This window comes from Tachypleus tridentatus, chromosome 12 (genome assembly GCF_004210375.1).
Source record: "Tachypleus tridentatus isolate NWPU-2018 chromosome 12, ASM421037v1, whole genome shotgun sequence".
Lineage (NCBI taxonomy): Eukaryota > Metazoa > Arthropoda > Merostomata > Xiphosura > Limulidae > Tachypleus > Tachypleus tridentatus.
In genome coordinates, this window is record NC_134836.1 from 74,834,611 (window position 1) to 74,862,383 (window position 27,773).

Consider the following 27,773-nt stretch of genomic DNA (forward strand, 5'->3'; position numbering starts at 1 on the left):
AATTCAAATACTAAGTAAAAAACCACGTTGAAATGCTGCAGATGAAGAGCTTTTACCTCACGCTTTGGCTCTTAGGTTTGAATATTTCGCAATCTCTCATTGGCTATTATCACACGAATGGAAACAAAGTTTCGAAGTTAAAGGCTGTGCCACGATGTGTATATTCAGATTCTATGTTCTCTACGCGAGTTTGCTACGGTAGGCTTCGGGGTTTGGTAAGTCAATGTATAGATATTTATATTTATCTTTACAAAAGGATATTAATATCTCATTAAACACTTGATGTCAGTATTTATGAGTTGTGTGTTTTGTTTTTGTTTATCGTGAACGGCATTTAAACTACAAAAGCGCTAATTCCAAAATAAGTTTGTAAATTCGAGATTTAGAAAGTAAAAGCAATATAAGTAATCTCACTGACAAACATATTTAAAATTGTTGACTTTGTAGTTATTCATTTAGGTCTCTTAAGTAACTCATGAACTTCAGGTCGTTGGACCGAAATGATTGTTGTATCGAATACGTGTATATTCATGTCATGTCCCATCCAAATCTCTACAGTATAAGTCACTATTTAATTAGTGAAGTTGTGAAACTTCATTGTCGCATTTCTGGATATAATAACGAATACGTAGGCCTAACAATCACTCTTGCAGAGTGCAAATTTATTCTCCGACTATTTATACGTTTTAAATTTAATAATCAGATGCGCTAAAATTTAAATTTATTTATTTTTACCAAGTTACGAATAGTAATTAGTAGGACTAATATAAATCAATGCCAGATTTGTAGCTCGCTTTTTGAGAATCTTCGTAAAAGAGTTTTTCACGAACTATCTGCGTTGTGTTTGGTGCAAAGTTTTTTTCTTTGTGCAAACCTCGAAACCAAGATAATTCGTTTGGTACCATTGAGAAATTTGTGTGACTGGATCTGATTATATGGATTCCTGAATTATATTTTATTCTTTGAAATTCGAGGCTGGATGTCTGAGATTAAAATTATTTTTCCGTAATGTTCATAACTCGGTAAAATGGAAAATGAAATGAAGTAACAAGACTTGTGTATAGTTACATATGAATTGTTTATACTATTTAGTTTATTTCATAGTTTTATTTGAAATACTTATAACACAGGATAAAATCGACAATATACCAAATACAAATGTTCTTGTATTTAAAAACAATAACACACTTCCCATTTGATAACTCTCTAACGTTTACTATTCAACAACACAAACTATGGTAATGGATAGGTATCGCACAAAAATCTGTTCTAAACCCTAAATTAACATTCGGGAAAACCACTATAAAAAACTTTTTTTTTTCGTGAAACCACACCCCATCCTTCCTTTCTAATAGTTAAAACCACTCAAACATTGATAGTAATAATAGTGATTTCACAACTGTTAGACAAAATTTGAATTACGGAGGTACCCTAATAATAGGGAACCGCGATGAAACAAAATGGCGGCCATAAAATTCGTCCGTTTAAAATCCTCTTTAACATGTTTGAATATTAACAATAATAATTTCGCAGTATTAGCTGAACAAAACTAAAGCTTATTTCACTTATAAAGCCGCTTAAATAACTATATACCTGCTTATGGAGTGAATCAAAATTACACTATTTCAACAAATTTTCATTAAAGCATACAGCGAAAATGACAAACCTTATAAGTCTATTTTTTTTTTCAGAACTTTTCGTCTTGGGTACCAGTGATTTATTTTTTCTACCAAAAATTAAAGTAGTACATATATATGCGTTAGTTTTGGCATATAATTAGATTTGAGGGTAGGTTGATAAAAGTAATGATGATTAATAAAATCTGATTGGGTAAATACGCGACCACGTTTGATATTACTGGCGCACAAAACTCAATAGGTGTAAAAGTCAAGTGTCGGTCGGCCACATTAGATGTCTCCAAATGTCTGAGTTACATGTTTGCTCCTATTGTACTTCCTAATTTTGATTGCCTGTTCTTATTTTAGGTGAATTTAATCACTAACATAGGTATAAATAGTTCCTAAATTTTGGCTTTTGTTTCCGCCATATAAAAGCCTGTTAAGGAGGGAATTAGTAGGATCAGATCACGCATGGCGTTATGAGTGTGACACACATCATCAACGTCATTATGACGTCAAGCTAGGTAAAATCCAAATAGGAAAGCCGGGATGACAAGGAAGTGCAACCTTATCAACGCTTGAAAAAAAAAACACAAAAAAAATGTTTTTATATTCTTCAGGTACGGGAGATATTCTCATGATAGGGTTTGGTTTCCCGAAACCAGAAAACCCTGTATTTTCATTATGTCTATTTACAGGCGGCAAAATTGTTAGCACGTAATGAAGGATACAAAAATGGTAGGATTTGGCTTCCCACCATTTTTGAAGGGATTTGATGCATTATAGTTAATAAAAAGGAAACAAACAACTATAATATCTTTTTTTTTTAAATTTTTATAAAGACAAGTAGGGTTAGATATATACGTAACCGAGTTATCCATAGTAACATAGAAAGTTTGGATGCTACGGAAATTAATGAAACAAGAAAGTCAACTACAAAACTTAGTTACTTACAATTGAAAAAGTATCCCTACCTTAACTCGGAATAACACAATTAAAGTTATTTGGCCAAAGTAGGAATAAAAACAATTTAATTTGAAGTAATTTAATTTTCGTAGTTTTGACTTTTTCATTAATTACTGTAACAATGAAACTTTCTATATTACTATAGCTAGCTACTAGGTGATGTATATATCGGGACCGACATGGCTAGGTGGTTAATGCATTCGACTCGTAATCGTGGTTATGATATATTTAGTTCGTCAATGTACAACATATCAAAAGTAGTTCCAGATGAAACATTTCCTGTGTAATTACACCCGGCATGGCCATGTGGTTAAGGCACTCAACTCGTAATCCAAATCCCCGTCACACCAAACATGCTCGTCCTTTCAGCCGTGAGGGCGTTATAATGTGTCGGTCAATCCCACTATTCGTTGGTAAAAGAGTAGCCAAAGAGTTGGCGGTGGGTGGTGACGACTAGCTGCCTTCCTTTCATTCTTACACTGCTAAATTAGGGACGGCTAGCGCAGATAGCTCTCGAGTAGCTCTGTGTGAAATTCAAAAAACAAACAAACGTTCCCTAATTTGTTTTTATAAAATTAAAAATATATATATCCACCATACTTGTATTGTTATTATTCATATTATTGTTGCACAAGTGTACATCCAAATCAGTTGGTTATTTTACACGACTCGAATGTTTATGGCTCTTTTTAAGTTGATTTTACGTTGTTACTTTAAATATATAATAGATGCGAGGTTGTTATAAATGCCTGCCTTTGTACTCGACACTTCTTTACACGAAACCTCAGGCATAAAGCTATCTGGTTCGGCAAGTAATGACTGGGTGAAAAAAGAAGTCAGCAAACTGTTGATAAACCATGTACTATTCAATTAATCATTATTCAATTATATAGCTTAAAATGCGTTCAACGTGAGTTGATTTAAAAGAACTTAAAAAGGAATATTAGTAAAAACTGTTAATTTAAAAAGAGAGAATAGGGATCGTCGAAAAAGTGCAGAAACAAGCTGAATCAAAATGGAAATGTTATATTTTCAAGCCTACAGTTAGGAACTTCATTTTGACTCCATGTCTACAATAGTTATCAGTTTTAGTGGAGTCAGAATAGGGATTTGTATCTTGAGAGAATAATGTGGACAATATATCAGGTCATCCCTTAAGTAATGTCCTATTTTAGGTCCAGAAAAACAGAAAGGATTTGAAACGCTTTTAATGTAATTTAATCTATAAAGTAAGATGTAAGAACTTAACTGAACAGGATTTGGAATATTTAAATGAAACTGGGAAAAGTTATGAATGTGATTTTTGTATGAGAAAAAGAAAGTTAAGCCTAAATAGTGAAACTCCATTAAGAAGGACTGTGTCCATTTCGTTAGAGGGGAGACAGTTAATCTTGTTGAGAATAGTGAGCTTGATTTAAATATGGGGGAGGCAGATATGAAGTGGCTTAAGACAAAAGTTACTGAAATTTTGTCAAGACTTGATGACTTTCACTTAATTAAAGTAAAGGTCGAAGAATTAGTGACTTCCTTTCAATATTATTCAGAGAAGGTAGAAACTATGAGTGAGGATATCACAACTTTGAGAGCTGAAGTTAAGGAGTGTAAACAGGAAAATAAAACATTAAAGCATGAAAATGAAGAATTGTGGAAGGAGATGGCAAGTTTTCGGAGGAAGATGTGTGAAGCGGAACAATATTCTTATAACTATAATGTTTTGATTGGAGGTATTCCAGAGAAGCCTGATGAGAATTTGCAAGAAGTTGTTGAGAAGATTACAACTACTTTTGGGGTTGACTGTGCTCCTACAGATATTGACACTGTTCATCGTATAGGAAAGAAAACAACTGAAAATAAGAGTCCGAGACAGATTGTTGTTAAGTTTTGTCGTAAGCAAATTAAATTTGATCTGCTTAAACTTAAGAAAACTAAATTTCGCTCTCTTAATACTAATGATATTAAGGTCTGTAATGAATCTTATCCAGTTTATGTTAACGAACATCTCTCCCCATATTATCGTGATATTTTCATGCAAGCAAAACGAAAACAGAAAGATCTTGGCTATAAATTTCTTTGGGTATCGAATGGTAATATTCTTATTAGGAAATCAGAAACTACTCAGCCCATTGTTTTACGTTGCTTGATTGATCTTAATAATTTATAAATACTGCAATGGCTGATGATTTTGATGATATTGTTGGTGTTACACCAACTTTGTCTTCTCTTTCTGATTTACCAAATGTTTTTTCTGTTGGTCATTTAAATTTAATACATGTTAATATTCGAAGTTTTACTCAAAATTTTGACCAATTTCTTGTTTTTTTTACAATCAAGCGTTGTTAAATTTCATATAATAGCTTTTCTGAAACTTGGTTTGTTGAGGATGGATTTGTTTCCTTTTCGATTCCAGGTTACTCCTTTTATTCTTCATCTTCTGGTCTAAATAAGGCTAGTGGAGTGGCAGTTTTGTTAAATTTGAGATACTGACTATGATAAAAGAAGTGCAGTACATTAAGTCTGATGCTTTAATTTTATTTTGTATGATTCAAAATAAGAAATTTAATCTCTTTGTTGTTTATCGATCTCCTAGATTGCCTGTATTGAAATTTATTGATGAGCTTTCATTAGAATTGAATTTATACAAATATGATATTAATATACTTGTTGGTGATTTTAATATAGATGTTTTGGCATTTGATGATGTTTGTTATAAGAATGCATATTTTAAGTTTTTGTCTGAGAACAATCTTCGTATTATTATTTCTTCTCCTACACGGATAACCAATGTTACTAATTCTTGTATTGATCATTTTTTAATTAGTGGAAATACTGTTAAAAATTGTTATTCTTATATTGTTGAGAGTTTTTTGACCGATCATTTTCCAATTGTTTTATGTATAGACATTTTATCGGATCTAGAACATGTCTCAAATGTTCAAAAGATTAAGTTCAATGAATTGAGTTCTTGTTTGAATTTTCAGATTGGTCCTGTGTTATGAATTGTTCTGATGTTAATGTTGCTTATGATAATTTTGCTGAAGTGTTAACTGATTGTATTCAAAGTTGTACTACTACTGTTTCTGTGTCACGAAAGTTTAGAAAAATTAAGCCATGGATTACCAGTGAATTGGTTTTGTTAATGATTAAAAGAGATAAGTTAAAAAAAGAAAGTACATCAATTTCCTGATGATATTTATTTAAAGATTAGATTTAAGTGTTTAAGGAATTATGTTGTTAGCTTGACCCGTAAGACTAAATGGACTTATTATCATAATTTGTTTAAGAATGCTAAAACTATTAAACAAAATTGGAATATTGTTAACTCTATTATTGATGTTAAAAAAAAAAAAAAGAAATTTTGTAATTTTGGTACTACTGATTTATCTGATTTGAATTATTTTTTTGTTAATGTTGCTAAATCTACTTGCTCCAATCCTAAATTTTGTTCTCAGGGCATGCCTCCTGCTCCTTCTTCTTCTTGTTACCTATATCCTGTTACTGTATCTGAAACTATGAATAATATTTTCTCCTTATCAAATTCAGCTTCTAATGGTGTAGATGGTGTTTCGGTTAAGATTTTGAAAGCTAATGCTAATCTTTTTGCACCAATTTTGACTTTTTTAATTAATTTATCTTTTACTCAAGGGAAGTTTCCTAATGCTTTAAAGTTATCATTGGTCATTCCTATTTATAAATCTGGTAATATTTCTGATTTTACGAATTATAGACCTATTTCCTTATTAATACATTTCTCTAAACTATTTGAAAAATCTATGAAGATTAGAATTTTATCATTTCTTGATAGACATTCAGTTTTGTCTCCTTCTCAATTTGGCTTTCGGCCTGGGCTTGGAACGGAGGTTGCTGTTGCTAAACTTGTGGGAAGTATTACAGAAGCTTTGGATTCTGATCTTCATCCAATTGCTGTTTTTCTTGACTTAGCCAAAGCTTTTGATTCTGTTAATCATAAAATATTGTTAAATAAATTATCTTATTATGGTTTTAGAGGCATTGTTTTGATTGGTTTTTTTCTTACTTTCACAATAGAAAGCAATCAGTTTGTATCCATAATAATTATAGTGATTGGCTTACAATTAATGTTGGAGTACCACAAGGTTCTGTTCTGGGCCCTTTATTATTTCTCATTTATATAAATGATATTCTTTACCAACAGTTTTTGGAGATATCCAAGCCTATGCCGATGATATTGCTGTTGTTTATAGTAAGCCAAATCTAATTAATGAAGCCATTATTTCTAGTGATCTTAATAAAATTAAAATTGGCTTTTCTGTAATGACTTATCCTTAAATATATCTAAATCTTTTCTTCTTCAGTTTAACCTTTATGGTGTCATTCCAGCTTTTCCTTCTATTTTTTATCATTCTAGTGATTGTTATACTTACCCTAATTGTAAGTGTCCCAAATTGACTCAAGTTTCCTCTGTTAAATATTTAGGAATTATTTTAGATCGAAAATTAAATTGGCAATTTCATATTAATTCTTTAGTTAATAAATTAAAATATAGTTCTATGCTAATTTTGAACTTAGTCATTGTGCTCCTTATCATATTTTGTTAAGTGTATATTATGCTCTCTTTCAATCTTTCTTACAATATTGTATTTCAATTTGGGGTGGCACATATAAGACTTTTTTAATTCCTATTCACAAGTTGCAAAAAAGTGTTTTCTCTCTTATTTTTACTCATAGGCTTGATACCGATTTCAGTAAATTTAACTCCCTCTTTCATATGATAAACTTTATTTATATTTTTTAGCTTTATCTACATTGCATGTTTCTTTTAATAGGCCTTTTAAAGTCACTTCATATTTTACACGACATCAATCTTTTTTTCCAATTAATGTACCCACACCACGTAAAACAGTTACACTTCATCAATATCTTTATTTGGCACCTCGTATTCATAATTTTATTCCCTATAGTATAAGATCTTCTATTAATCGTGTTAATCAAAAGAAATACTTAAAACAATGGATCTTAAATACTGATGATAATATTCTGGGAACTTTATATTGATTTTGTAAGTTTTGATTTTACATTATTATGTGTTTAACCATCACAGGACGAGTTAACTCTTTGTTGATGGTTTTATATTGATATTTGATTTTTTGTGTCTAATTTATTGCTTAATAAATTTATTATTATTATTATTATTATTATTATTAAAGTATGTTCCATTATTATTAATTACTTCCTGCCAACGATTCACATGTTTCTGAAAGCCACTTTTATAAAATTCTTGGGGTTTGGAGGATAAGAATGTAGAGAGGGTAGAGTTTTAACATCTTCATGTGTTCCAAGCTCTTTTCCATCAAGATAGTTCTGCAAACTTCGGAATAGATGATAATCAGATGGGACAAGGTCTGGAGAATAAGGAGGATGTGGAAGATTTTCCAGTCCAGCTCTTCAATCTTTGTAGATGTGATCCTTGCTGTAGGGACCGCGCATTATCATGGTGTAACACAGCATCTTTACGATTGATCAAAGCAGGCCTCTTTTCTTTCAGTGCAACATTCAAGCGCTCTAACTATTGATAATAGAAGTTTGACGTAATCGTTACACTGAGTGGCAGCAACTCAAAGTGGATCACACCAGCAATATCCTACCAAGCGCTTAAGAAAATTTTCCTAGGGTGGAGGTCCAATTTGGGCTGTGAGTTACGTTCACGAGAATGCAGAGAATTGCAAATGTCCACTCTTTCTTTAAGGTTGGCTTCTGTCAAATCATGGGAGACCCTTTTCCATGCTGTTGCAGATTACAATGAACTGTTGAATGGGTTGAATTAAGCTTCTGTGCTAGTTCTCCAACTGTTACAGCACAATCTTCATCAAGTGTAGCCAGCAGCAAGTCATCATTAAACTTAACAGGAGGACTTGAATGTGGTGCACCTCTTAAGCTGTAGTCATCTGATCCGAACTTCTGATACCACCTTCGAAATTTTCTTTCATTGAGAGACCTCGCACCATAAACACCTTGAATGTTTTGTGTAATTTCTGCTGCACTATTGCCAATTTAAATCTCATAAAGCATTATATGTGGCCTGGCATGGCCAAGCGCGTAAGGCGTGCGACTCGTAATCCGAGGGTCGCGGGTTCGCGCCCGCGTCGCGCCAAACATGCTCGCCCTCCCAGCCGTGAGGACGTTATAATGTGACGGTCAATCGTTGGTAAAAAAGTAGCCCAAGAGTTGGCGGTGGGTGGTGATGACTAGCTGCCTTCCCTCTAGTCTTACACTGCTAAATTAGGGACGGCTCAGTGCAGTGGGCTAACAACCTACTCACTCAAATACTTGTTGAAGAATCCGCAAGCGATTCCTAGATGGAATCTAATGGTGATAACTAAAGCATTATATGCCAAATGTGCTCCTCAGATACATCTATCTTCATAAGGGTTTATTTGATGAATTAGCTGGAAAAGTGGAGTTGGGTTAGTTTTTTTTGTTTGTCTGAACATTTTTATACACGTCCTGCTACATATTTTAGTCATTAAAGCCTTCTACAAAAACAGAAATGATGATGTACTTTCTGTATTAAATTTTCGGACATTAGTTATGAGATAACCTGATATATCATATTTGGGGTCGCTAAAAGTAGGATACAAATACTCAGAAAGGGTAACTCGGTGAAAGGCTGTTTAATAACTGTTTAAACTTTCAATATTTTTGTGTGGACAATACAGCGGAAACATTTAGGCACAGCAACTTTTGTAAATTTACAAATATTTAATGCAATACTATTTATTTATTTCAGAGAGGTGCTGATAGCAGATGTATGTGGCAAGTCATGATACTGTTTACTTTAGCTGAACGTTTGGTACAACCGATTGCTTTCAAACTTCAAATATCGTTTCAGCAAAGGCCCTGTCTCCTGCAAAGTACAGCGTAATATTAATCTGATAATGTACAGATCAGAATTTGTTTGTGTGAAATCAAGCACCACGGAAATGAGGATTCTAGTGTTGATATTTAATTAGTGTTTATTTTAATTTGATATTTAATTAGTGTAATTATTTTTATAATTTCATTTCTCTTATTTTCGGGTTGAAATGTTAGTTTTCAAGTTGTTATAAGTCCAGGATGTTAAGAAAATTCTCTTCGGTGGATTAGCGGTAAGTCTGAAGAAATATAAAATACGGATTTTGGTATCTGTGGTCAGCAAGACACAGATAATTCATTGTATATTTCTGCACTTACTAACTACCATTTAGATATTTCAAACTGTGTTGTTCATAATAAAAGTTCGTAAATATACCAGTTCACTTACAAATCTTCAAAGTTCACAAAGCTGAAAATTAATGTTTATGAATATTTTAATCGTCTGCCTTGTGCTGTTTTGTGAAGACGACTTATACTAAAGATAAACGACAGTTGGTCGTTCTGTGACTGTTTTTTTATATTTTTTGCTAAATTAAGATCAAATTCTAAATATTTTATTCAGGACGGTGGACGTAAAGTGACCTAAATACTAGATAAGTTCACGACACCCAATAAAAGGTTTTGAAAAGTAATGACAAGTCGATAATAGTTTTGAAATAAATAAAATTTGTGAAGGTTTGTTAGTTTGAGGTGAAGCACAAAGCTACGAGATGGGTTATCTGTTCCTTGCCCACCACAGGTATCGAAACGTAGATTTTAGCATTGTAAGTCCGGAAACATGCCGCTGTGCCACTACGTATGTGTGTTTGTGTGTGTGTGTGGGGGGGCAATTTGTAAAGAAAATAAAAACACACAGTCACAATAAGTTTCGTCAGCGAACATAACCATTTTAACAGTTAAACTTGACATTAGTTCAATTGAAGTCAAATTAGGCTTAGTTGTTGCTCTTTGATCCAACATAACAAATTAAATTATGCAAGCTTTTATACATGCCATCTAGTGATGAGCGGAGCACGGACAGCGCATTGCGAAGTTTTAATAAAAAGTAATTTGAAATATTTATTTCCACTAACACAGATTCTCTGTTCTTGTAGTTTACAATGTGAAAACCTTTTTTCGAATTTATATATTATGAGATGATAATAGACACACTACTTTCAATGTCGTATACGAAATATTTTCGTTGATGAATGTGTTTCACAAAGAATGTTTAGTACTTACGTGTTATTAGGGGGCCATTAAAATCACTTGAATGTATGACAAATTTAAACATACATTTTTCATACATTCAAGTGATTTCAATGCCCCCCCCCCACCTGATAATACCTACGTACAACATGTTTTATATAAAATATACGTTTGAAACATATACGCTTGTTAGTTCTACTTTAGTTGTACGTAATAGAACGTGACACTGCTTTACTCTGTATTTATTCAGGTCGTGAATGTATAGAAGGGCGAAATAGACAGTAATCACCTTCCAGGCTGCTGAGTACCACTGGACCAATAACGTATCATATTCAGGTGCGTTTTCGCGGAAAAACCAACATGAATTTACAGACCGTATTTTTGAAATATAATATAGAGGTGAAGAACAGATAATTACACTTTAGTTAACACGCAGTTGTCAAATAAGAGGAATGTATGATATTTTTTCGTTCGTTCGTAGTCAGTTAGGAATTACATTATCGCGTTTCCGACAGGTATTATCGCTCATTGTCTGTCGTAATGTTGAGGATACATATGACAAACCACCACGTTCTCGGATGAGAAAGGCACCTGGACTGTCTCGTGTAACGTTAGCTTTGCGATGTGATATTCAATATATTTCTCTATTGAATTATCAATGTTATTAAAGGAGTCTTCGTGGTGATTGGTAGAAATGCCATGACAATACCTCTGGTATTGACGTTAGTTTTGCGGATTTTAGCCCATGTTATTAAAGAAAAAAAAGTATTTGAATTTAATCTAACGAGCAGAAAAGTGTTGTGTAATGGTGTGTTGTTAAAATTAATTTCTTTCATATGGAAAATGTCCAGTTCAATCCATGTCATCTAGCCAGAATAAACATACATCTAATACCAATAATCGGGAATACCACCATCAAGGTTTATCGGTACACCTAAACACACACATATATAAGTACAGTAAAATATACAATTTTATAAGCACACGTCGATTTATACGTAACCTTATAGTCAGGACTGTAAGGGGCTATTTATAACAGTATTTTTGTATTATATAGTGCATGAATTTCAATGTAGTGCATTGAAAAATAGGTCACATTTGCCCAAACATTATTTGTAAAGTTTCTGTCATTATGTTTGAATATATATAAATCGAAACTGGTACCTATTTACCTACATTTATTCATTAATACAAGTGACAATGTAGTAAGTTATAATACAGCTTTCTTATAAATAAGTCAAGTTAATAATTCGTTGGTTTCTATCCCTCTAGTTCCCCGCTAGGACAGCGGTAAGCCTTTGGATTTACAACTCTAAAATCAGGTGTTCGATTCCCCTCGATGGACACATCAGATAGCCCTATGTGGTTTTGTTATAAGGAAACACACGCACACACACTATCCTTCTGATGTATGTATGTATGTTGTAGCTTCGGCCCCTTTCCTTGAATACCATTTTCTCTTCAAATGTATTGCATTCTGAAGAATAACTTGAATGAGGGGCAGGGGATACATTGTACTTGTGTGCGAATGTTGGAACTTCTAGTTTTTAATTATCTTCCGAAATTCCGAATTACCACCGTATTTGTATAATATCGTTTCAATACAATGTCTCTCGTTGTTTTAGTCGGAAAATGTGACCTTTATGTAGCTTACTATTGGCATCGAGTTTTTAAATACCTGTATCATTATTTATCCATTTAATGTTCTGAAATAAAATTGAATACCCTTCTTGAATATGTCAGTACCAAGAGAAGGTTAGGAGACAAGGTTCTTTGTATATCCTCGAATTTCTGTTTTAAAGAGAAACACACAGCGTTACTTCAATTTTTTTTTTAAAATTCTATGGACGGAAAGATATAGCAAATAAAACCAAAACATTCTAACTCCACTAAAAGATAAAATTATATCTATCTGATCACTTACTCCTGGGAAGAAAAATATAGCCTGTAATGCTCTTTCCACGCATTATTGGTTTAAAATTCGAAATGGACAAACAGAAAGAAACGTAACAAAAACTTCCTAGGTAATTATTTCTTATATGAGAGCTATTGAATCTCGGTACACCGACACTTTTCAGCGTTGAAACTGATTGACTAAAACGTTTTACTAATAAAAACTTGTGTTATAAAGCAAGCACCACTGTTATCGTCTCATTTGCAGGTTTTACTGAGAGCATAGCTTTCTGCCATCTTCTAGAGAAGAGAGAAAAAAAAGGTGGAATTTTAATAACCTTGAACGTACAATGGGTTCCAGAGGTTTACGGGTTGGTGTTGCTCAGGTAAGACTTTCATTTTTCCAAATTCTAGATAATTGGGCATTACTCTGACGTGTTTGTAATTTCTAGCGCTTCTCTTTGATCTTATAGGCAAAAGTAGGCAAATGGTTGGTGTTGGGTGACATTGATTAACTAGTTTGTTATTCAAAATTATGGAAAGCTTGAGTAAGTAGCGTTTGTGTCATTTTGCAACAAAATGAACAAACCTACCAAAATCTTGCACAGTTTTGCATGGAATATCTTTGATAGCTTGCCATACAGAACTTATCCTAGAAGCTATGACTGGATTTATAGTGCTACTGATGGGCCTCGAGTGACTGCGACGACTTTTATAGGCTTTATACTTGCGTGGCATTTGCTGGTTGATTGGATTACAGTCAGGTGTAATCTGTATTGTAAAGACATTCTGAGCTCTTAGTCTCAATGTTTGAAGACAGGAATTACTCTGATAACAACTTATATACGTCACTCAATTCATGTTCGAAGACTAGAATTACTATAACAATTTATATACGTCATTCAATTAATACTGCTGCTTAGGCAGATCCAAAGGATTTAGGTTTTGTGTTGTTTGTTTATAGTTAAACAAAAAGATACACATTAGACTATCTGTTGTCTGCAGGTGTCGAAACATGATTTATAACGCTATAAATTCCAGACTTTCTGCTGAGCCCCCGAGAAAGGGGGTCAGTGTAAGTAATATAAATTTTGAAAAATTTGATTAAATTGATTAAACCCTCTCTTTCGTAGGATAGTTTGCTCTTAGTTGTAAAACAAGAAAACCACTTGAAATAATTTATGGACAAACAAAATGATAACAGTATCAACTATACTTAACTTCCCGGCTGGGAAAAGGCTGTAAAGTCTTCGAATTTACAACGCTAAGATCAAGGGTTCATTTCCCTACGGTGGACATAACAGATAGCTCATTGTGGCTTTGCTGTAAGAAAAAAAAACACACACATCCATTCGTAACGTCCCCTAGTGGCGCAGGGTATGTCTGTTGACTTAGACCATTAGAAACAGGATATCGATACCCATAGTGGGCAGAGCACAGATAGCTCCTAATGTAGCTTTGTGCTTAATAACAAAACATATAATCAAACATGCTCGCCCTTTCAGCCGTGTGGGCGTTATTATGTTTCAAACAATCCCACTATTCGTTGGTAAAAGAGTAGCCCAAGAATTGGCGGTGGTTGGTGATGACTAGCCGCCTTCCCTGTAGTCTTACACAGCTAAATTAGGGACGGGTAGTGCATATAGCCCTTGTGTAGCTTTGCGCAAAATTCAAAACAGACCAAAACCCTCTAGTTTTGCGCTGCTAAATTAGGGACGAGTAGCGCAGATAGCCCTCGTGCAGCATTGCGCAAAATTAAAAAGCAAACAAACAAAACATATTAATACTCTTTTATTCTTTATGTTTTTAGTGGTTTCCCTGGGTGGATGTTTTCAACAGAAATGGAACTGTTACAATTGGTGGCCCGATGGCTGAAATATTTGAATATTTGTCTTCGTCCATGAATTATAGGTAAATTTCTTACGTACATACAAGGAATCCGTTTTAAATTTATACGGTTTAAAAATCTAATATTATAAAAAATATCGTCAAAAAGTTTATTTTTAGGCTAACAGACATTGTGGTTAGTTAATTAAGTCTCTCAGTGTTTTTCTAATTACTTGTTTATTTTTTATGGTTTATATTTCACTGTTATTCGACAACTTCTACCAATAATCACAATAGTCTTTTAGTTTCGTAAATTTACTGTATTATATATCTATTTCATATTTATGTCAAGTCTCCGGTAAGTCTTCGGATTTACAACGCTAAAAACAGGGGTTCGATTCCCCTCGGTAGATATAGCAAATAGCCCTATGGCTTTGCCATAAGAAAACACACACACACTTATGTCAAAGTTACTAAGCCTATTTACTGCGGTCCCTAATTTTGAACACTGACCAGAGATTAAATTGAGGAGAGCAATATTTTGGTTTCGCACCTACTTAAACCCGACTCATCATCTGTGAAATTCAAAGCTCTATCAAAGGGCCAATTTGCGCCCTACTTTTTATTGTAAGTTAAATACTTTTTTAAATTAGTTCCATTACATTATTATTTAATGTAATACTTCCTTTTTTTTGTAAAATTCTCCACTGTTTTGATACTTCTAGAAAAATATGTCGAATATTCTAAAATGTATGATCGATATTTTCTGTTTCGCACAATACCTCAACAAACAATGCTTAACTCTATTGGTCTGCAACTACGAAAAACCACTTATTTAGGTGAACTTTTAAAAGTAGTTCAAGTCCACTTGGGAAACATAAAAATGCCAGATACGGCTTGGGAGTTAGCATGTGAAGTTGCGAATGTCAAGGCCTATGGTACATGTCCTGTGTTTCGAACTTTGGGGTCGCAGTTGGAGGCGGGTGTTGTTGATTTTACTCTAGTGTATCAGTTCAAAATAACGTCTTTTAGCGGTTATGTACGAGTATCAGAAAACAGTTGAAGAAACCTTCTGTGGTATAAAATATGTATTTTGGCAAATATAGGCTAACCGCTGGTTCGTTACTAGTAGACCCGGCATGGTCAGGTGGTTAAGGCGTTCGACTCGTGATCCGAGGGTCGCAGGTTCGAATTCCGTTGCACCAAACATGCTCGCCCTTTCAGTCGTGGGGGCATTGTAATGTGACAGTCAATCCCACTATTCGTTGGTAAAATAGTAGCCCAAGAGTTGGCGGCGGGTTGCCTTCCCTTCAGTCTTACACTGCTAAATTAGGGACGGCTAGCGCAACTAACCTTGGTAAAGCTTTGTACAAAATTCAAGAACAAACAAACAATCCTCATTAGTAAAAACCACTCTCTGAAATATTTCAATATGACGTTCTCAAAATATTAAATTTTCTTTCTTAAATGAACTATTTTTGTGACCAATTTACAATTGAGGACCTCTAGAAGATTAGAGGTGAACGTTGAAACTACTTTTAATAACGAAATATTTAAAACAAACAAGTATAACAAGGAACAATAATGAATATGTGAAAACCCACTTTAAAGTAACTTATATCCTTTAAATGTAAAAAAATAAATAAATCACAATTTATTTTGAATTAATTTTCAGTGTTTTCCTTAGTAAAGAATAATTCTTCACATTCCAATAAAGTCTGGGTTCACTTTCAAGATGTCGTGCTTGAAGTTGTCAGAAACGTAGACTTGTTTTTATTATATTCAAATTAGCCGCAGTGGTCCTGTTATACTGCATGTGCTAGAATATGTCTTTGTAGCAATTTGAGTACATTTTCAGTGTAAAAGGTGTCACTGTTAAGAAACACGCATTATGAAACTGACAAGGAACATAAGTTAAAGCATATTTGAGAACTAAGCATGCATTAGCAGGTCGCATTGGCTTACGTCAGTGGTTCCCAACCTTTTTTATGCCTCGCACCCCCAAAAATTTTAATATGTTCTCGCACCCCTCACAGTAATTATTTATTTAAGAATAAAGAGTAAGGTGGCCAAAACAAATTTTATCTCGCACCCCCAAGGGGTGCGAGCACCTCTGGTTGGGAACCACTGGCTTACGTGAAGAACCAAAGAAACAACAATATACGTTATTGTAAATTCAAGCCTTTAAAGTTACAATGATTTCTATTCAGCTTTACTTACGTCACACCAATAAGCGGTATAACTGGTGGACGGTTGCCGAATGGAAGCTACTCTGGAGCAATTGGATTACTCCACAGAAACGTAAGGAATTCTCATCTATTCTAAGCCTAATTATGACTTGTTAACATAATCATTAAATAAACGATTTCCAACTAAACATTTATAAATACATTTGCATTAAATTTTAAAAGTATCGATTGCTAGAGGGCATTATTAACAGTGACCAGAACTTATCATTCTACCATTTCCTTAGCCTTACCAGCCGACCACCATGTTAACTTTTGTCACTTCGTTATGACACTAACACATCTTCTTCAAATTTCGAAAATTTGTCGACTATTTTCAACAAAATGTTTACCTTTGAACTAATTATGTTTATGTTAAAGGCTTGGTCGTGGTTTCTTACCGAAATGTACGCGTTAATTAAATACAACTTGTTTTTGGATTCATCATTCCTAAACTACACCACTACTATTACCACATAACCAGTTTCACAGTAGATATTTGTGATTATATCTACGTACAAGTTGTTTCATTATTAAATATAACACTATATTCTTGTATACAATATCAATAACAGCTTTTCGATGTTAAGAACTTGTTTATTTTCAACATGTTTAGATGATGCACGTGAGCAACTTAGCCGGTGACAGATTCTTTGAAATGTAAACATGTCACTTGTGTAGAGATTGAGGTAGGAGTGTGACAGGTTTCTTGAAGCATAAACATGACTAATTTATAGAGATATTCAGCGAGGCATCTGGTTATGCAATATCCTCCATTCGTATTAGTTTTAATAATTTATAAGTATATGAAGTCTACCAAAAACAGCAAAGAAAGAACTATGAATATCAGTATAAATAATTATAAAAATTATGTACTAATGATAGAAAGGTACATTTAAATAACACCTCTTGTGACATTGGTTTTTCTCGGACGTATTTTAATTTTGTTTGTTTTTTAGCTTTTGTTTCCAAAATGCTTGCTTGTGGCCTCAGAAGTTTAAGTAGAAACATCTGCATGACGTCGACAAAATATCGTTATTATATTTATTTTGTTGCATACTAATACATTTACTAACGATTAGAAACTATTAATTATGAATTCTTCCCCTATAGGAGGCAGACTTGGCTGTGGGTCCTTTCACTGCCACTTACGAACGCTCTCAGATATCAGAATTTACAGACCCCATCTATGTGGACTACTTGACCGTTCTGACTGGCGTTCCTCAAAATTCGAAGAATATCTTCAGCTATTTAACGGCGTTTGAGTGGAAGGTTATTAGGGCTTGAATCAGATAGTAAAATTTTGATAAAGCTCTCAGGTCAGTGGTTTCCAAACTGTGTGTCGCGGCAAGTTGGTATGGGTGTTGGGAGTTTAAACAAAACGAGAAGGAATTAATAAAACAAAATCTTCAAAACTACTGCTTTCAGAAGCAAGAGTATCGCGCATATCAAGGTAAGTGGACTAGAGTGTCATCAACAAAAACAGCTTGGAAACTATTGGCTTAGCTTCTCCAATATCTACATCACTGTAGTTGGTATTAAAGTTATTAAATGTTACAAGACGAAATAAGTGAAAGTTTGTTTGTTTGTACTTAAGCACAAAGCTACATGATGGGCTGTCTGTGTTTTGCTCACCAAGAGTATCAAAACTCTGTTTCTAAAGTCGTAAGTCCGTAGGTAAGTCACCGTGCCACTGGGGGGACAGTAAACTAAGGAACCAGTATTTGGATAGTCTGAAAATTATTCTTCATCTGGACAATCAATTTCTAGAAATCTAGAATAACTATTCTGCAAGAGGACATTGTGTTTGTACTTAGTTCGTTAATAAGGAGTCTTTATTTCATGTATTACTCGTGCTCAGGCACGTTGTTTTGTTTTACAAAGACTCGGTTAGGTGAGAGTTTTAGTTTCACTTTGTAACTAATATCGTAAACAAATGTCCTGTTACTGAGCGAGTCTATCTAATAACTCAAACATGTATTCACTTCACCTGAACACATATAAAATGTCTTCTTTTTATTAGGAATATATTTGCATTTTGTTTATTGTATTTCATTTTGACCTCATGAGTAAAAGAATATTGAAGGAACACGTGTAGAATTGGATGAAAATATGAAAAGAGGGGGTAACATAACTCTCATTTTTATATATTTATGTGCGTGTCTGTGTAGGGGATGGACACAAAAAGTGGCCTCCCTTCAATCTGTTGTTAATTTGTCATATCTTTTATTAGATAACAAAAAAAAAATGTAAAACTACATGTTTTTCAAACGCACTCGGCGAGGTCTGTTCAAATATGATATCAAATCCTAATTTGATCACTGGCTTTCGTAAACACCTGAACTTTTCTTGAATTTAGTTAGATTTTTTGGATTAGCTTAAATTTCAGTAAAAACCAAACCCTTCATATTGAACCTATTTCTAACAATGTAAATTAATATTTAAACTTGAATATAAAAATAAATAAATTAAATCACGTTAATCTTGAAGAAACTTGAATTCTGAGAATAATCGAAGTGAAACATAATACCATTTGAATAATTTATAAAGTAGCTTCATTATTGTTTTATTTGACATATTAAATAATTATTATAGCTGCTCTGTTTTTCAGGTGTGGTTAGCCATGTTCAGTGCATTATTTCTAATGGCTGTTACGTCAACGATAATGGAGGGTGTCATCAAGAAAGAACGACGTTGTTCGATTTATAGATTTCTGTCATTTTTGTGGAACTTCTACCGTTCCCTGTGGAACCAAGGTATGTAATACTTACTTTCCAAACTTTTTATTTCATGTTTAGGAAGCTCGACTCCTAATCTGTCGATGGCGGAATCGAAATCCATCACCGAACATGATCGCCCTTTCAGTCGTTGAGGAATTATAATGTGAGGAGCAATTCTAGTTTTTGTTGGTAAAGAATGGTCCAAGAGTAGGCGGTAGGTGATGTTGACTAGCTGCCTTCCCTCCAGTCTACCACTTCTAAATTAGGGACGGTTAGTGCAGATAACCCTCGTGCAGCACAGTAAAAAAATTTAACAGACAAATGTTCTATTGATATTTTCATTTTTTATAGTTTTGAATTGCTTTATTCAAAATGATTCGTGTCGTTTTTGCAAAATTCATTTTTTTTTGTATCTGGGGTTTAAAAATATTTTTGATCCATTATTATCAAGGACTTTAATGTTGATTATAGTAATATATAGAAGTAGGTCTAAGCTATTTTATAATGGCACAAGATGTATCACTCTTTCTGTTACAAGCTATAACAATTTAGTTCAAATGTTACATAAAAAGACCACTGTAACTAAGTCTTTTTTATTTTTTATATTTTTCTTTATTTTTAATGCCACTCGCTAGTACAGCGGTACGTTTACGGATTTACAATGCTAAAATCAGGGGTTCGTTTTCCCCTCGGTTGGTATTACTATTCTGAGTAACAAACGCTATAGTAGCTGCCTAAAGTTTCATTGATGTTGGAATGAACTTGATTTGACCAAGGAAAGTTTACATTGGTCAGGTAGCTCAGAATAGTGTGCAAAATACACTTTTGGAACGAAAAGCATCTCGGTGTTTTTTGGAGAGGTTCTGAGAGCATACCTCTCCTAGAAACTCAGGTTCTTTGAGATTAAATTTTGTGGTAATTTCATTGTAACTTATTGACGGTATTAATCCTTTGTAAGCACCTCTCCATGATTCACAACAATAAGTGCTCACTGACACTTTTACTCACTATAGTTATATGTAAACACAAGTAGGTACACTTTGAAATTACACGTTATTCATTATGCCTTGTTATAGTGATTCATACGTATTACTATAAGTCTCTGCCTAATTACATATAAACAATTTTTAAAGTGCAAGTTAAAGCTTAAAAAGCTCTTCAGCTACTCTTATAAAATGTTGGTCCGGCGCACATGATGAGTCACCTGTGGGTTACACTGGAATACTTTAACACTCCTACGAAAAGTGGGGCCTAATAGGCCCCAGAGCAACTTGAAAGGTTATTAATATTAGGCTAATAATTTTGTATTTAAATGAAATTGCCATTTAAATCCATTAATGAATGGATTAACGAGATTCCCACTGTCCCTATCTATTATCTAGCGAAACCACAGCCAGGGGAACGGGCTTGGAGAAATCAGGACTAGAAACGTCTTTTCGTAGGAGTGTTAAGGGATAATGATAATTATTATTATTTGTAATTTTGAGAATGTAGATTACTGATTATATCTACAAATCTAGAGACTGAAATTTGGAACTGGCTAAATAAGAAATATCTTGCTCTGTAGCCAGATTGTTTCTGATTGTTATTATCATAATTACCAGTACTGTGTTACTATAGATTACTTGCCATTCGTCTTGCATATTAATACAGACAAAAAAGGCTTACCTATACCTTTTCTTACTTCTACCATGACTGAATAGTTAAACCTCTATTTTCAACTTTCTCAGAACGTTTCAAGTTTAGAAAACAAGGATTGATGGTTGAAAATCATTCTACGTGACACGTTTTCACATGGATGATTCACATTTAGAAAATAGAAAGGAAATAAAATAGTGAATTCTTTTTATTTTAGAAAATTAACATTTCATCAGATATCTAGTTGAATCAGGACTTGAGTTGAAGAGGAAGGAACCAGAGTGTCATTCCTATTGTATAAGAAACTGTTGTGAAAACGTTCCTGTTTTAGAATGTCTAAGAATATATACGTAAATTTAAAGATAAGTTATCATAATCTTAACAATTCATACCGTTTAAGTAGGCCTACATTTGAGTTACTTTGTTTTGTCAACATGCATTGTGATGTCACCAAATAATCGAAATAAGAGACTCTGGCGGCTATAAAATGAAGCTCCACTTGATAACTTTACACAATTCAAGCCCTAATTGAATCTCAAAAGCAAATGCTGTTAGGTCCAGTCTTTCCAGTTTTTGTCTTCTACTATCATCTTGTTTACTTGACAATAAAATGACAATTAAATGTTTTAAATAGATTTCTGTTATTTATTTTACATTAAGAACCTTTCTGTTAAACCCACATCATTGTTGTACCTTTCACCTAGTTTTGTTTTCTGTTCTTTATCATCCATATTTCTCTCGAAACTTGGTGGTATATTGGAAAATTGTTCTGTGATTTTTTCTTTAAAATGTAATTGTAATTGTGGTTACGGTACATTTAGTTCGTCAATGTACAACATATCAAAAGTAGTTCCAGTTGAAACATTTCCTGTGCGATTACGCCCGGCATGGCCATGTGGTTAAGGCACTCAACTCGTAATCCGAGGGTCGCGGGTTCGAATCCCGGTCGTACCAAACATGCTCGCCCTTTCAGTCGTGAGGGCGTTATAATGTGATGGTCAATACCACAATTCGTTGGTGAAAGACTAGCCCAAGAGTTGGTGGTGGGTGGAATGACTAGTTGTTTTCCTCTAGTCTTACACTGCTAAATTAGGGATGGCTAGCGCAGATAGCTCTCGAGTTGATTTGTGCGAAATTCAAAACAAACCAAACCTGTGCAATTACTTAGAAATTAAAAATGTGTCAGTTGTGATTCAACGCCCTCTGGATTTTTAAACCGGCTTTTATTGTTACGCCATCGTTTCTCCACGCTTCATCCACAGAAACGAAATTATTTAATACGTAAATTGAGGATGTGTGGAACGTTGAAGCTGTAATGTATATCCTTGCTGAACCTTCTGTCTTTTATTTTTAAATATCGCTTACGAGAGTTTTCTCAAGTTCAGTACAGAATTATATAGTCAGATTTTTGGTCAAACTAAAATATTTTAATGTTAATTTAACGATCCGTTTCAATCAGCTTTTGGTTTTGAATTGTTGGTATGAAAATAATTTATTTTGTGGCCCGATAAATTTAAATAATAATAAATAAACTAGAACATGTAAAGTGAAAATATAAAACTTTTGTTTTATTTAAAATTTTAAACTTAAATTTGTTTCTACTAATTTTTAGCCCGAGCTGCTGCGAAACCGGTTAAATAAAGAACAGTTTGATTTCACGTCTTGTTACTCATATATATGTTGAAGTGAAACCAGCTTGAATTGTAGTTTATATTCGTTTCTTTGAAATTTGCAAGAAGATAGATGAACGCTGTTTGCGCTAGGTTCCCCTAATTTAATAGTAAAAGACTCGATGAATCTTTAGTTCATCTTTTACCAACAAATAGTGGGACTCACCGTCACATTATAACGCTGAAAGGGCGAGCATATTTGGTGTGACGAGAATTCAATTATGATTCGAGCGCCCTAACCACCTGACCAACCAGTTTATATAACATTTATATATATACACAGACTTATTGGAGTTTAATGACATGAAACCACTTTTTGAAGATAAAAGTTTGTAGACGATTCGAATGGCTGCCTGGTTGTTTGTAGCAAAGCACAGCTACGTTGAGCTGCCTGTTGTATTCACAGCAAAGAATTGAACCCCATATTGTAGCGTTGTAAATCCGTGAAATGAAGAATAGCTTTAAGGGGTAAGAAAAAACTATTTTAAATGTACGATCTTATAATAGTTTATTTTTGTAGCTATTGCAGCCGTCTCCACACTTTAATCAAATAAATATATTTTACTTTTGGCTCAAACTGCCAGTCATTGTTCATATTGCATGTTTTGAAGGTTTAACCCGACTTCCCGAGCTTGTTACCATGAGGCTACTTCTGGCGTCCTGGTTGCTAGCCGTACTAGTGTTCATGGCAAGTTTTGGTGGCCATCTTCGATCTACTCTTTTACTCGAAAAACAAAACGATCACATACGGAACTTAGACGATGTTTTAAGGTTTCCAAACGTCCAGCCCCTACTAGAGAGCGGAAGTTCAGCGGAAGCACTGTTTCGTGTGAGTAGGTGTCTTATCACATTGGTGCTAGTTAAAATTTCAAGAACAAACTTTTATTTAAGTTTAGTGAAACGAATAGAATACGTTCATTTGTCGATTATTTAGGAGGGGGTATATGTTAAGGTCAGAAAGGCTTAATGAAGTTCTGCAAAGTTGAAACATTTGGACTGATTCCGTTCAATAATTTCAAACCAGGCGTGTGATTTTAATATTAAAATAAAATAGGTATGTGCCAGTTTAAAATCTATTTTGAAAACGCACTACTTGAGCGACTCGCCATCTGTATAATTATTTATTTATTTCTATTTTACAGTAAGAAGTAAGTAGACCTTAAACTTGCGAACACTTTCCACTAGGGCGACCAATAGTTGACTTATAAAATCTATGTGGATAAAACATTCTGGTTATACAGTAGTAAAGCATACTTTTATAGGATAAAACATTCTGGTTATACAGTAGTAAGGCATACTTTTATAGGATAAAACATTCTGGTTATACAGTAGTAAGGCATACTTTTATAGGATAAAACATTCTGGTTATACAGTAGTAAGGCATACTTTTATAGGATAAAACATTCTGGTTATACAGTAGTAAGGCATACTTTTATAGGATAAAACATTCTGGTTATACAGTAGTAAGGCATACTTTTATAGGATAAAACATTCTGGTTATACAGTAGTAAAGTATACTTTTATAGGATAAAACATTCTGGTTATACAGTAGTAAAGTATACTTTTATAGGATAAAACATTCTGGTTATACAGTAGTAAGGCATACTTTTATAGGATAAAACATTCTGGTTATACAGTAGTAAGGCATACTTTTATGGGATAAAACATTCTGGTTATACAGTAGTAAAGCATACTTTTATAGGATAAAACATTCTGGTTATACAGTAGTAAGGCATACTTTTATAGGATAAAACATTCTGGTTATACAGTAGTAAAGCATACTTTTATAGGATAAAACATTCTGGTTATACAGTAGTAAGGCATACTTTTATAGGATAAAACATTCTGGTTATACAGTAGTAAGGCATACTTTTATAGGATAAAACATTCTGGTTATACAGTAGTAAAGCATACTTTTACAGGATAAAACACTACAGTATTTTACTTTTACAGCATACATTCTGGTTATACATAGGATAAAACATTCTAGTTATACAGTAGTAAAACATACTTTTATAGGATAAAACATTCTGGTTATACAGTAGTAAATTCTGGCATAGTAAAGCATACTTTTATAGGATAAAACATTCTGGTTATACAGTAGTAGTAAAGCATACTTTTATAGGATAAAACATTCTGGTTATACAGTAGTAAAGCATACACATTCTGGTTATACAGTAGTTACAGGATAAAGCATTCTGGTTATACAGTAGTAAACTATACTTTTATAGGATAAAACATTCTGGTTATACAGTAGAAAAGCATACTTTTATAGGATAAAACATTCTGGCTATACAGTAGAAAAGCATACTTTTATAGGATAAAACATTCTGGCTATACAGTAGTAAAGCATACTTTTATACATGTGTGCTTGGGCTGTTTGAAAATCACGAACAAGATTTTTAAATGCAGTTCCAGGCGGAATCACTGGTTATTATACATAAATAAAATACTACATGAACAGAGTGAACCAATATTTATAATAAAATCTTTATTATCTCTGGCTTAGATTTAAATGTATATATTTAGAACAATTTGTTTATTGTCTTTTCTTTCTAACTAGTGGCACATCGGTATGTCTGCGAACTTCTACCGCTGGAAACGACGTTTAATACCCGTGATGGGCAGAGCACAGAAAATTCATTATGTAGGGTTACGATAAAAACAAAAAAAGAACTTATTTCTTTCCTTGAAGTTAAGCACAAAGGACTATTTTAGCTCTGCCCACGACAGATATCAAAATCCGGATTCTGACATTGTGAGTCTGCACACATACCGCTTTGTCACTGGGGGCGTTAAACACAAGTAAAATGTGTGGGGAGTTCACAATGAATGTCGCAAAACCTAACACCTTTCATTCTTTGTGATTAACTCTCAGTTTTATTATTAATCAGAATTATTTCGAGTGAAGAATTTCATAAAATCTGGAATAGTTGATTCCGATTACAAACAAACGTTTATTTATTTTATTTTTACGAATTGTATGGTACCAAATAAGGTAATAATCTTTTGATAACTTAGTCCTATTGAATTTCTTTATATAAATATTTATTTATTGAATTATTCTATTACGTAACAGAGCGGGTCTCATCCTACTTATAAAGCTATATGGAAGAGAATTTCTGGTAAAATCCCCTTAGACGATCTCCTCTCTGAAGAAACTTTGGATAAAGTAGAACATGGCAGTCACATTGTCATTACAGAAGTAAGCAGTTTGGTTGGAGGGCTCGCTAAACGTTACGAGAAGAAGAAGACATGTTCGTATTACATCAGCGACACCTTTTTTCCTAAAAATATGGTCATCATCATGAGAAAAAATCTTAGTAATACGCTTCAAAGAGAAGTGAAGAAAAGGTTGTTTTTGTGCTTTACCAATAGTCAGAATACGTTAAGTGTGTCTAAACTTAAATTCCAACAAGTGTTAAAATGTGATATGTAATATCCTACAAAATGAAGTATATTGTTGTTGTTTTTTTAATTGAATAATTGGTCGCAAACACTGGAATTTTCTATCAACGAAAATAATTGTCAGTACACCAGGAAACACACGTGTAATCATTAGGTATATTTAAAACTTACGGTACACTGCCTCTTTTTTTCCTTTTAACGAACCAGATCGATAAGAAGGCCCCCTATAAAGCCGTGGGGGCGTTATAATGTTACGGTCAATCCCACTATTCGTTGGTAAAAGAGTAGCCCAAGAGTTGGTGGTGGGTGGTGATGACTAGCTGCCTTCCCTCTAGTCTTACACTGCTAAATTAGGGACGACTAGCTCAGATAGCCCTCGAGTAGCTTTGCGCAAAATTCAAAACAGACCAAAACCCTCTAGTTTAACGCTGCTAAATCAGGGACGAGTAGCGCAGATAGCCCTCGTGCAGCATTGTGCGACATTCAAAAACAAACAAACAAAAACAAACCTTCCTTTCACGATCTGTTGAACAGCAACAAACGCCAGCCTATAAACAGAATCAAAATTATCCAATAAAACGTAATGGATAACTACTATTGGTCGAAGGTACAGTTGTGGTGTCGTTAAGGTTTCATGATAAAATCATGAGGCCTTGAAGATTTTCAAGTAATTTACATTTTTGTTGCCAGCATTTGAGATACAATACTGTTCAACTACTTGAACTAGTTATACCATTTTACAATAATCTAAGATTTTCCATACAATTCGTTCTACTAACGTTGATATAAAATTAATGTGTTTTTATTATATATGTTTAGGGTTGCTCGCTTTTATCCAATCGGAGTGGTCAAGCATAGGGTCATGGACCGTACATCGAATTCCAGAAAATGTCTATACACATATAAAACCACCGCCAGTGTAAAGGTCATGACTGTTACAGATTTTCAAGGCGTTTTTTATCTTTGGATGAGCGGAATTCTTCTGTCGTTTCTTTCCTTCGCGATGGAAATTTTGGTGTACAGAAATTCTTCAAATTCTGATTGAAAACACTGAGAAGAACATGTAGACTCTGAAGAGGTTCTTTCAACACCCACTAGGAGAGCTATAAATCTTATGTTTTACACTTTATCTAAAAATAACACTTTTCTAGTATTTGTGTAATTCCATTACTTTATCGGGTTTTATCAAGTTTTTTATTGCACACGGCTAGCTACGATTGGCTAACGAAATAGGATCCTTTTTTGGCACTTCACGTAAATTCAGATCTGAGCCTGATAAGACTTGCTATAAAAATAAAACTATTTTATCATGTTCTAAATCCAAGTGAAGTAACAATTATCCAGCAGTATACCATTAAATTAAGAGTAGTGGTATTAGTAGTATATGTGGGTACAAAATAGTGTCCGTGTAGAATTGTAGTAATATCAGTAGTATATGTGGGTAGAAAACCGTGTATATGTAAACACGAAACATTCTAAATGTTTACAAATATTGTAAAAATGTTGTTGTTTTTTGAGAACTATTTTATAAATGTACAATGCCGGCACTTCAAAACAATAAAGTCCCAAAATTAGCTATAAATCAAGTGTTGTTTCTGTATTTCTTTATACTAAAATATAAGACATTTAAAGAAATTTAATCCAGTTTTGTTTTAACTAACTAGAAGGTTTATTACGATTGGATAAATGTTTGTTTGGTTCAAAATTTTTGACCAAAGCTCCGCAAGAAGT

At 33.6% G+C, this 27,773-nt stretch overlaps 1 protein-coding gene across 5 annotated transcripts; it reads left to right on the forward strand.

Annotated features, from left to right (window-relative positions):
* The first annotated feature begins 64 nt into the window (after positions 1-64).
* LOC143235399 (glutamate receptor-like) lies at positions 65-27,618 on the forward strand. 5 transcript variants are annotated; one of them, XM_076473532.1, is made up of 9 exons: positions 65-215; positions 12,823-12,940; positions 14,365-14,465; positions 16,592-16,682; positions 17,720-17,878; positions 19,218-19,362; positions 23,246-23,463; positions 25,714-25,977; positions 26,862-27,045. In XM_076473532.1, exons 2-9 carry the CDS (start codon positions 12,905-12,907, stop codon positions 26,898-26,900), a joined length of 1,053 nt encoding a protein of 350 aa, XP_076329647.1. In that variant the 5' UTR covers positions 65-215; positions 12,823-12,904; the 3' UTR covers positions 26,901-27,045. The 5 variants fall into 5 exon arrangements, with proteins under 5 accessions (XP_076329647.1, XP_076329645.1, XP_076329648.1 ...); XM_076473530.1 differs by having other exon boundaries at positions 66-215; positions 25,714-25,988; positions 26,862-27,618; XM_076473533.1 differs by having other exon boundaries at positions 66-215; positions 25,714-25,891; positions 26,862-27,618.
* Positions 27,619-27,773: the final 155 nt, after the last annotated feature.

Coding starts and splice junctions, on each gene's coding strand:
- LOC143235399 (XM_076473530.1), top strand. CDS start 12,905: ATGGGTTCCAGAGGTTTACGGGTTGGTGTTGCTCAG. Junction 14,466..16,591: donor TCTTCGTCCATGAATTATAG/GTAAATTTCTTA, acceptor ATTTCTATTCAG/CTTTACTTACGTCACACCAA. Junction 17,879..19,217: donor TAACGGCGTTTGAGTGGAAG/GTTATTAGGGCT, acceptor TCTGTTTTTCAG/GTGTGGTTAGCCATGTTCAG.